The following is a 12,027-nucleotide window of genomic DNA, read 5'->3' as shown; positions in this document are numbered from 1 at the left end:
ACACCTCCCCTCACAAAAAAAAGGAAGAATGAGTCTGAAGGGGGGAAGAAAAAAAAACTCTCCAGCGATACGCTACGCTCCATCGGACAATTTGTTCCACTTTAAAATGAAAGAAAAACACGGCTCTTTAAATCGTCATTGTATGCGCCAAGGTGAACACTTTTAAAAATAAACTCAGCCGAGAGAACCTCCTGGCAGCCCCGCACTACATCATGCAAATCGGCCCTGAGAACCTTAATAACAGACTCGGCTACAACTTTCACACACTCGAGCCTACAAACCTGCCAGGCGCGCAGAAGAGGTAAATCACCAAAAGCCTGGCATGTTTAACATTACCCAGAGCAGACACCTTGCTATTCTCCAAAATGACCAAACACAGACACACACAACACACATGCACATGCACGTGTGCATGCCCACACACACACGCACGCACACGCACGCTGGCATGTACGCACACGCACACCCATACCCCCACACTCACATGTACGCACACACACACACACGCCCGCACGCACTGAAATTAGCAAAGCACAAAGATGAGCACCATTCACAGCCATTTTCATTTCTTCTTCAAAGACAGCTCACGAGATCAGCAGTTCGGAGGACAGAGCGGCAAGCTGGCAGACAAAAGGAAAGGGTAGGGGGTGGGGGGGTAGGTGGCCCCCCCCGCCGTGACGGGAGAGTGCCTGTGCCCCCCCCCTCCCCCCTGAACTGGCTGTGGCCGGAAAGTCCGCAAAATGAACCCGTCCGCCAAGCGGGACAAGCCCACCAGGCCTAACGCGGGACGCCCAAAACCCACGTCCCGAGGGAACGTCTCTCCCCTCTGCCCGCTCTGCGCCCCGGAGCCCAAAAATACATCAGAGTGACTCGCTGGCGGGAGAAGCGGGTGGCGGGGTGCGGGTGGTGGCGAGGCCTGGTGGTGGCCTGGGCAGCTCGGGCAGTGCGGGCGGGCGGGTACGGCCCAGTGCCAGCCCTCCTGCCCGTTACGCTGGCAGGCTTTGGCTCTGAGGAGCGCGGTCGGTGCCAGCGGCCACACCAGGGTGCTCGGTCCGCCCCGCCCCGCTGTGACGAGCGAACCCTCCCAGGTACTGCGGGGGGGGGGGGAGCGGACCACCGGCGGGCCGAAGCTCCTCCGCGGCCCGCTAACCCCGCCAGGGGAACGGGCGTCCAGACCGACCGCCCCCCCCCCGCCCGCCCCGCCTCGCCTCTGTCTGCCGTCCAGCGTACCGCCAATTCAGCGCTCTGCTCCATGGGTTTTCATAACCGATGCCGCTCCTCTCCCCTCCACCCGCACCCCCCCTCTCCCAAAACAGCACCGGGCACGGCGGTAAGCTAAACCGCGAGGCGGGGGGTGGGGGGGGTAACGGCGTCCGATTCGGCGTATGGGCCAAAGCTGTTGGGTCCAGAGGCCCCCTTCAGCATGCGGTACTAATCAGTGACTGTAAGCCTGGCTCCACATCACAGATAACTCCACATCCACTCAGAGAGCAGCCAGTATGGGAGGGGGGGGGTAAAAAAGCCACACACCCCAGAAACCATTCCTATGAAAAAGAAAAAGCAAAAAAAAGAAAACTTTGGTGACAGCTGCGACCTGAGGCAACAATCTACTCCTTTAGCAGAGCAGGGAAAGAAAGAGAAAAAAAGAAAAGAAAAAAAAAAGAATTAAAATAAGCTACAAAGGGAACCGTTCGCTAAAATAACCCAGGAGTTCCGAGTCGGTCAGCTGGGCGACACACTGCAGTCGGACATCCTGTGTGTGTGTGTGTGCGTGTGTGTGTAGCCCTGTGTGTGTGTGTGTGTGTGTGTGGAGACCTGTGTGTGTGTGTGTGTGGAGCCCTGTGTGTGTGTGCGTGTGTGTGTGTGTGTAGCCCTGTGTGTGTGTGTGTGTGTGTGTGTGTGTGTGTGTGTGTGGAGCCCTGTGTGTTGTGCTGGTGTGTGTGTGTGTAGCCCTGTGTGTGTGTGTGTGTGTGTGTGTGTGTGGAGCCTCGTGTATGTCTCTGCCGGGGGGGCGAATTGATTTAATATTAATTGGATGCTGCCTGATTCACACAGAGCCGTGTCATAGCTCTAAAATGGGGGGGGTGGGGAGGGGGGGACAGACGAGCAAACGGAGGCTTAAAAATGCATGTGCTAATTTAAACAAATAATCAATCGTGTTATTTCACGATTTCACAACTTAAGATCAAAAAACTGAAACAATGCTATCCTTTAAACATTCTCTTTTAGCATTCCATAATTCCCGTCTATTTCTACACATCCTGAAAAACTGCTGTGCAACTCCAAAGTCGGCAGACTGGAAAACAGGGAATTCCAGGCCGTGCGTTACTGCTGTTCAGAGAGGAATATGCACACGGACAGTATATGAGACAAAGCAGTCTTTTTCCAACGGAGGTGACATGAAGGTATTTGAAACCGGTCTTTCAGGCGCTCACGTTAAAAAAGGCAGTGAAAGTAAATAGTGTGCGTTGGGCGGGGGGAGGGGTTAGTCTGTTACCCCCGCGTTCCAGGAGGGCCCCCGGATTCGTCCCCCCCCCCCGCCAAACCCCCCAGACGGGGGCCTGTTTGCGGGACGCACACGCGTTCTCCATTCCAGCCTGACAGGTACTGCTTCTCGTCTCCTTCAAACACAGCCGCTGGATATGTAAATAGGATGTTACATCACCCCTCCCTCCGCCGCTCCACATACGAACATCAGAGTCCGAACCTGCTCCCCCACGGGGCCTCCAGGTTCACACACCCGTCACCCTCAGACCCATTCTACTGCCAGCCACAATTATCAACAAAATATAAAATACAACAATTCATAATAATACCAATAATGACACATCAGTAATAACAACGACGGTAATAGACGCCGTTATAATAAAATAATAATAGCGGCCGACAATAGCGATCGCCGCGATAGTAGTAATAGCCTGTATTTAATTACCCCCGCGTTCCATTCACTGCGACCTGGCGCCCGACCAATATGGCCGCCGCGGCAGCGACAGGCTAACTGGCAGAACAATCGAGCCACCTGCGGACCGACTGGCTCCTCCCACCAGACAGGCGGACCGAGGGAAACGGAGCCGGGGGCCAAGGACCCGAGCGTCCTCGCCATCGCTCCCCCCCCCCCCCGAGTCTTTTTTTTAGACACGAACGGAGATACTTAATTATATAACGGGCGGCGAAGAAACATCACACTACGTCGGACTTCGCTCCTAACGTGATTAATTCAGCTCCCTTCAGCGCAACCCTCCAAAGCAGGCGGGGGTTTTTAAAAAAAATTCATTTGGGTCTTTTTTTTTTTTTCTCCAAAGAACAGTCAGATCCCTTCCCACGAAATTGGTTAAAAAAAAAACAAAAAAACAAAAAAAAAAACCGCACAAACACATAATGCCAGTGACCCAGCGCTATCAGCCGAACCCCCCGAGCGCATTATGATGTAAATGAGCGTAATAGCCAGGCCGCTGCCGCTGACGGAGGCGAGACCGTCGCTAGCGCAGAGCGCGCGGAGCACCCGAGCGACTCTGGACTTTATTGCCCAGCGCACCGCCGCTAGCGCCAGCAGCGCGCGACACAGCTGACCGACGACTCTGGACTATTATTATGACCCAGCCACCGTCCTGCGCACGCACGCACGCACACACACACACACGCACACACGCACACACTCACACACACACACACACCACGCACACACGCACACACACACACACCAACACACCACACACACACACACTCACACACCACACACTCACACACTCACACACGCACACACACACACACACACACACACGCGCGCACACACACACACACACACATGCACACGCACACGCGCACGCACGCACGCATGCCAGCTAAATAAAAGAGGACTGGATTAGGGGCCCAACAGTCAGGACGGTCAAACTAGAGTTTTAAATAAATAACTCCTTGCTCAGACACTTCACAGGGACAGGCCCAGAATAAGGAACACTGGAGCACACTTTGCTCGAGGTGAGACACAGTTTAATGAACAGGGTAGGTGAAGATAAAAAGGCAATAAGATACTGGGCCCAGCCGAAAATACCCCAGGACCGCTCGGGCCAAGGGGAACCCCCCAGCCGTCAGGCATCTGTAAAATGGCGGTCGAGAGCACCCGACGGCTGGGACCAACTGGCAAAGGAACGGGATGGAACCCAGCCAAGCTGGAACGGGGGCCAGAGAATGCCCCCCCGTCTGAGCGCGGGGCCGGGCGGGACGGGGCGGAGTAATGCAGACAAGAAGACGCATCCGAACACCGGAGAGCTCTCTCTCTCTCTCTCCGCGCGCGGGTCTAACCTGCGGCGGCGGCGGCGGCGTGGACGCGGACATAACCTACGCCAACTCGAGCGTGAGGGGAAAAAACAACCAGGGGGAGCATCCAGGGGAAAAACAGCCTCCCACAGGTACGCAGACCGCACTCACAACACGGAGCCTTCGAGCGCAGGGAAAGTCATTAGGAGAGAGAGAGAGAGAGAGAGAGAGTGAGAGAGAGAGAGAGAGAGAGGGCGAGCGAGCCCCGCCCTCCGGACAGAGGCGCACATGTGACCGGCGCCAGTGAAAAACTGCGGTACATGGGACACCCTGAAATACGGCTGAGGTCCTCTTTTAACACCGCAGAAGACCCCCCCCCCTGTTTTCTGTGCTCGTTCCCAGCCCATCGATACTCGCCAGGGGCAGGGGGGAACAGCGGGGTCTGGAGTCACGGGAACACACGGCTACCTTCCGGTCAAAGTTCAGCCCCAAGAATCCCGAGCTGTTTACAGCCGGAGTGATAAACGGGTTTATTTGGGCCTTCGGTTCCTTCACAGCGTTTCCTGGACCCCCCCCAAAGACTCTCCTTAATTAAAATATAACAAATAAAAAATACTAACGACTAGTGGCGTGTATTTGCGATATATAAATGAATCTCCCTTGACAACCAAACGCAATGACATTCTTCTTTTTTACTATGTTCTTTCGTTTTTAAAAAACATTTTTTTTAGCAGGACTAACTGATGAACTGCAGCTTCGCGTTCACACGGACGGGCCGTGGTCATGTGATGTGGTCGCGCGACACCACGAAGGAATCGAGACGCGTCACCACAAGCAGCACACCTGTGGTTGACTGCGGACAGACGGGGGGGATGGGGGGGGGCTCCTCCTACCACATCAACTCCTTAAAACCAGCCCCCCCACCCCCCTATCCCCCCTGACCTGCTCCATCACACCAAACGGCACACCGAAAGTCCAGGTGGGTGATGTCACACCGCCAGTGGGGCCGTGTCGGGTTACTGTGGGGAGAGGAGGGCGGGCTCAGCTTGGCCTGGCATCGCTACGGAAACGCCGAGTTAACCCCTTCAGCGCCACGCCACGCCCCCACCCCCACGCTCAGTCCCCACGCGGCTGCGGCGTCTTCCAACGCGTGACACCCCCAAAGAAACCGGTCCAGCTTTCCTCAAGTCCTGATTTTCAAAGTTAAATCTGAGGAAGAGTTACTCACTTCTCACTGCCCACACAGAACTTTCATGAGCACCAAGAAAGAAAAGAAAAAAAGAAAAGAAAGAAAAAAAAAAAAACATTTAGCCGCAGAGTTTGACCAGAGGCCTACAGAGAGTGGGATGATATAAGGAGGGTAAATATGTGGCCAAAAACCACCGGTCAAGTCACAGCCACATAATGGCATAGAATTATACTGGCACTGCGCTGAGTTTTTTGGGAGGTAAAAACTAAAAACTGCAGCTAAATAATAATAATAATAATAATAATAATAATAATAAAAAAACTGAAAACAGAACACAGAAATGCTTCCTCTAATTCTAAACAGCAGCCCTAAATCCTGCACCCAGCCCCTCGCCCCGGGTTCCAGAGCGGATGAACTCCGGCCTGCTCCGGCTCGCCCGTCCGTCCGTCCGTCCGAATAAAACCAGCGTCTGACGATTACATCCCGTTGACAGAGACAGACGTGTGGACCCTCCACCACACCGGGTCCGCAAGCCTTCTCCAGAGACACGACACCGCCCCGCCCTGCGCGCCGAAAGCAGCAGGCCCGACTCCCGGCCCACGATTCCCACGCGTCACACGCACACGACAGAAGAGAGGAGAGAGAACATTCAGCGCCTCTTTCGCTAGGCCCCTCCCCCTCCCCATCGCCATCCCACCCACCTGTGGCGACACGCACCCCTTTCGTTTCCGTTTTTGTCCCCTCACCCCCCTGTACTTACCTGTGCCGTGTTCCTGTTTGGGGCAGATCCCCCGCGAGGACGTGGACAGGCAGTCGTCGTCCTCCGGCGTCACCTGGACGCCCACCTCCACGGGGACGGCGGCGCGGCGGTGCCCTCCCCCGCACCGGCCCGGCAGCGGGGGCGGGCTCGGCGACGGCGGCCTATCCGTGGCGGCCTTGCCCTGGCACGGCCCGGCGTGGCAGCGCCGCCGCTTGTGCTCGATGAACAGCAGGATGTGCCCCAGGGGGAAGTGCGTCTGGCACTGCCCGCAGGTCAGCAGGTCCTGGTCCCCGCCGGCCCCGCCCGGAGACGCCAGCGCCCCGCGCTCCGGCTGATCATCCGGGAGAACGGCCGCCAGGGGCTCGGCTGGAGGGGGGGGGAGAGAGGGAGGGAGGGAGGGAGAGAGAGAGGGAGGGAGGGAGGGAGGGATGCAGACAGTTAAGACGGAACATCGGAGACCGGAACGTTCCACAGTCTATACCCAAAGGCCAAAAAATTCAAAAAACAGCAAATAAAATTCACATGACGTGCTTTTTTTTTGTGTGCGCTATTTTTGTATGTGGCAGCGTCTGTATAAAAAAAACAGGCGGCAGGACGTTAAAAAACACTTTAGGTTTTCGTTTTTCATCATTGTTGGTTTAGAACAAAAGCAGTGGCATCCGATTCACACGTGGTGAGGAGCTGGTAGCATCAATTTAAAATGTCAGTTTTAATTAAAGTTTTGTGCTTCACGAGGAAGTAAATCTTTGAAGAGAAATAAACAGCTATTCTGTTGAAGCGGGAGTGGTCACTAAATATGAGTCAAAGTGCTGAGACATTTAAAACACATGATAAATGCAAGAGAGATCAATCAAACACAAACACACACACACTAAGAAATATATCTGTTGGGTAAAAGGATGTTGACATCACAAAACACTACTGATTTCAGTTTTTCTAACAGTAACACATCTAATATTACACCTAAAGCAGTAATCTGATGCAAATATAATACGTACTCTTTGATAAACATAAGCACTGTAACTCAACTCTTCATTTCACTTTGATTCTAGTACAGACAAAGATATCAGAAGTGTACAAACTGATTACAGAATTTAGGGACTCGAAAAAAAACGGAAAAAAAAAAAACCTTTACACGTTCCATTTCGGCATGAAAAGGATCCATAAAATATCACACATGGCAGAATTATGCGGGGAGAACCATGGCAGTGAGGTAGGACGGCGGCAGGAAACATTTCAGGGGTAAAAATGAACACATCAGACGGCATTTAAATAAATTGCTTTCAGTCTGCCTCATTAAATATTTTTTTTTCCCTCTTCTCTCCCGCCCAGGCTACCCTGATCTTAAAATGGAAGGCCATTTAAAATGTGCCCAACACATGTCTAAACTGGGAAACGGTGTATGTTCAATCCAGGAACGTGCCAGTGTGTGTGTGTGTGTGTGTGTGTGTGTGTGTGTGGTGTACGTGACTTTTATTTCCTCGATAATCTCTTTCACAGCCGGAAATCAGAACGCAGTCTCGAGCGTTCAGGGGCTTTAAGAGCAGAATCTGGGATTAGCATTTTTTGAACATCTAACAGTTCTCTCAAGAGTGACCTCTCATAATCGTGAGACCACGGATTCTGTTCAATGCCTACATGATTGACAGAATGACCAGCAGTAGTGTGAAGTTCCATGCAAAAAGCAGAGAACAAAAAAGTTAGCACTTGACTGTACTGCTCCTTGTGTTTTAAAGTTTTAAAGATGCGTACAGAGGTGAAGGCATCCTGCGCGAGCTTCCTAACGGTTAAACAGCTTGACCCTCTTTATTACGCCGCCAATTTCGCGTTTTAATGAACCTAAAACCACAGAGAATCAAAAAATAGATTTTTAATTTGACTAAGGGTTGATTGGAATACATTTTGATAAAAAAAAGTGCCGGGATCTCGTGAACCGAGGTTAAATTTGTTCCAGCCCGGCCCAGACCAGATATGTATGGGTGTAAGTGGAGTAGTTCCCAGACGTGCAGCGTGAAAACATTTGAAATAGGAATTCTACACGACATCTGCGCTCGAACTAGGACATAGAAATAGCGTGATGAATTACCGCCGCCGGTACCACCCTAAATTCTGTGTCAGGTCAAACACAGGAATTGCGGGGGGGTGGGGGGGGGTGTTATACACGTTTAAATACACCTACACTCACCAGAACGTTTCTCTTGCTTTACAGAAAATGACACCATGTAGGCTACTGGTCCCAGACAACAGTGTGTTGTTTGTTTTCATTTTGTAATCACACACAGCTTCTTCATTTAACACATCTGTAATGGATCTATAGTTTCCTTCGTCATGGAATCATTCTCCGTAATTTTTTGTCTGTATCAAAACCTAATTTTCTATGCGCCTCTACTGAAACAAAAATCACGGGCAGTAGGACTAAAATAATTACTCATCCGATACCAGGACATAATTTAACATATATTCGTTTAAATATCATGTAACTTTCGTTTTTTTTTTTTTTACCTTTCCCCACACATTTTCGAATTTGGGCATTTCCCCTTACGGGTTTTTTATAAATACATTTAAATTCAAACATATTGACAATATAATACAGATTAAGCCAACATGAACACTTATATTGCTTAAGGATGATGCGTTACAATTGTTTCGCTAAAAAAATAAAAACAATAACAACACTCCTGGAGTCATTAAAAGTCTGATTTGAGATAAATTGTGGGACATGTGTAAATTAATCCGTAAAGATGTCGTTGATAGCCCTTGCCACAGAAAATACTATAGCAAAGTTTACAAGCATTTGCTTGAAAGGATCAGGTTTGTAGGTTTGTATGTTTTCGGGGCCCAGCAGACTGTAAAGAAAACAAAGCTGAACGCAGTTGAAAAGCGAGACCATGTGCACAGCTACACACAGCACTCAATAGCCTAGCAATAGGCTACGTTTGTAAAACAATCTGACCAGTCTCGGAAGGAACTATGGAAAATTGAACAATAAAGTACCCTGGTGCACGTGCGGACTAAACCATATGTCAGATAGCACCATTTTTTGTTGTTGTTGTTGTTGTTGTGTGTGTGACATGTTCCCTATTGAAGTTTGATGCTTGAGGCAGAAAACAAATTGCAGCTTTTAAAAACACTGGCAGAGAAAAACAAAAAACCCACAGAAGTCCCACAGAAGCGGCATCACGATTTGAATGTCCACTGGCCTACAATAGCCATTGTACTTAAAGCGGAACATTTTTGATCAATGAATGCACAGGGCCGCGGGGAAAAAAAGAAAGAAAGAAAAGGCCTAAAATAAAAACAAAAAAGTCAATCTAGTCATTTGTGTGGCTAAATATGAATAAGTAACAAGCAACACACCGAAATTACATATGCTACCGTTCTGCGTCGCTGGGTACGGCCCCATTTTCGATTAGCCCGGTTTATCGAACAAAGCAATAAACATTTTCACTTAAAACGATACTGGAACAATACGTTGGAAGTTTAATTCAAATCCATTTAACAAGTTCTAATGGAAAAGAACACGAGTTTTGACGCCAAGAGGGCGAATGGTGTGAATAAACGTGCCACAAAGGCGTATTATAGCCCACGTATCTTCTTATAGTCTGAATATACAGCCAAGACATGTAGATTAAGGTGGCGGAGAAAGTGATCAGGTTCAAGTTCATTTTTTGTTTATGATCGCCTTCTGCCTCCTAGCGACGGACCGAAGAAACGGAGGTCTGCGCGTGCAGCACACACAGACGTCTTCGCACCGACACAAACATAACTTAACATGGAGTGGAGAAACACTATAGGAAGAAGCGATACGCTACGATGTGGCGATTTGAAATGTGCCCAAAAGCAGGCGTACTGGAAAAGTAATGCAATACGTGCAGGCGACCAATCTTTTACGACAAGCAACGATGAAATACGGGCGAAACGGACTTCTCGTCAAGTTTGCCGTGTCTTAACAGGCTACCCGATGCACCGTTCGGAAAGTAGCTATATCGGAATAAATGTCTGAATAAAACGTGTTTAAAGTTACCAATGTCGAAGTCAAAAGGCCAACGCGCTCTGCCTAAGGCGTCAAGGGATAATACGGTGTATCTGTTTGATAATATGTATATTGCACCGAAATAAGCACCAAATGCTAGATTATCAAAAATCCTATCTGTTTATCTGTTTAAGTGGCGAAAGATTTAAAGCAGCGAAATGCACCACGTATACCTACTCTGTGGTATGTGCATGCGCGCATACTATATATATATATACGCACTGAATATAGATTGCCTTACCTTATGGTCTCCGTTTAAAGAACACATAAAATATAAACGATCCACAAATGCATGTACAAAAATAAAAAGAAAATATTGCAGCGCCGTGTTCCTGTTCCTCTTTATGAAAACTCACACCGTTTTTGAGTCGTTTCTAACAATGTTTTCTTTCCCCCCTCAAGAGCATCAAATATACATTTACATTTTTTTTCAAATCCAATCGTCGGATACATTTGTCGGCGAGTCGAATAATAAGAATATTAATATTTCTATTTCCTCGCTTTCGAAGCTGCCGCTGAGTGGAGGTCCGCGCACGCGGTGCTTGTAAACAGTCGAACACGAGATTTTTCCCAATCAAAATCCACTTCAACTTTTTTGAAAATCTTCCAAAAAATAGCACGAGGAGGGAAATCCTCTCGCGGCGGTAAAGACACAGACTTGCGGGATCCTCCATTCGATATATCAACCATATGCAAGCGTGGTAAAGTATACACATACCTAGCTAGCACAATCACCTACCTTACAATATGCCCTCAAGTGGCTAAAGCAACGGGGGCACGAAGCCCGCTTGCATTTAACAATACATTTCTACTGCGAAATAGTCCGGTTTAAAGAAGGGTGCATGCTGAAAATTAAAACTTTTTCGGTCAAGTTTTAGCGGGGAAAGGCACTCGTATAGGTATGTCTCGGAGAAAAGGATTCTCGCCATGCTTTTCAGTGCAAGTCCACTTGACTACGATCCGCGCTGTCCAATGTCCACTACACCGTCACCGAGAAATCCAGTTACTGACGCTCTTCTGTACTGGAGAAATCGCTTTGTGTGCTAGTGGAAATTAAGTGTAAGGATAAGGGTATTTTTTTTATATTTTACTTACGCGAAAACTCCCGTTTGCTTAAGTGCTGGGGCTTGCCTTGCTTACGGCGAGACATGGTGGTTGGTGGTGGCTTTTTGCTCGGTTCACATCGGGAGAGCCGGGTTAGAAGGGAGACTCCAGTGAAAATATCTTCATCAATGCCTTTGACATCCAAAATAAATTAGAAATAATACAAAGATGGCGCGGAGACGACGGATTGCGGGATAGCCGTCATGGCTTTTTTGAAAAGAGAGAGATGTAAAAATGGCACAAAAAAAAGCCCCCCTGAGCTGCAAGTTCAAGTGCGGACGTGACGTCCTGCGAACTTGAACGTCAGGAGATGGATGGACACAGACATACAAAACATAGGCAGGGCAAAGCCGGGGAGTGGGAGGAGGGAATGGAAATAGCAAGACCAATGGACACTCATTAGGGGCTGGGCATGAAAAGTAGACCCGGAGAAGCCAATGGACAGAGAGATCAGGGGGCCGGACAAGAGGCAAAGGGGGAGGGAGGGTTTGTGTGTGTGTGCGTGTGTGTGTGTGTGTGCGTGTGTGTATGTGGGGTGTGTGTGTGTGTGTGTGTGAGAGAGAGAGAGAGAGAGCGGGAGAGAGCGAGAGAGACTGGTTTAATGAAAGCCGTGAACAGGAGAGGTGGACAACACTGAAAAATAGACTAAGGAATGCCAATGGACCGGGAATTTTAGGGGGGCAG

At 49.6% G+C, this 12,027-nt stretch overlaps 1 protein-coding gene across 1 annotated transcript in view; it reads right to left on the bottom strand.

Moving 5' to 3' along the window:
• LOC135244044 (B-cell lymphoma/leukemia 11A-like) overlaps positions 1-11,687 on the bottom strand; it is a 55,781-nt gene extending 44,094 nt beyond the window's left edge. The window contains exons 1-2 of the mRNA XM_064316247.1: positions 11,335-11,687; positions 6,207-6,572 (exon numbers count right to left, since the gene is read on the bottom strand). Coding sequence (XP_064172317.1) covers positions 6,207-6,572; positions 11,335-11,389 — 421 coding nt within the window. The 5' untranslated portion in view covers positions 11,390-11,687. The remainder of the gene's footprint in view (positions 1-6,206; positions 6,573-11,334) is intronic.
• Positions 11,688-12,027: the final 340 nt, after the last annotated feature.

The sequence above is a fragment of the Anguilla rostrata genome, chromosome 2 (genome assembly GCF_018555375.3).
Source record: "Anguilla rostrata isolate EN2019 chromosome 2, ASM1855537v3, whole genome shotgun sequence".
In the NCBI taxonomy this organism is placed as follows: Eukaryota; Metazoa; Chordata; class Actinopteri; order Anguilliformes; family Anguillidae; genus Anguilla; species Anguilla rostrata.
The sequence above is the reverse complement of the archived record's forward strand: the minus strand, read 5'-3'. Positions and strand labels throughout refer to the sequence as shown.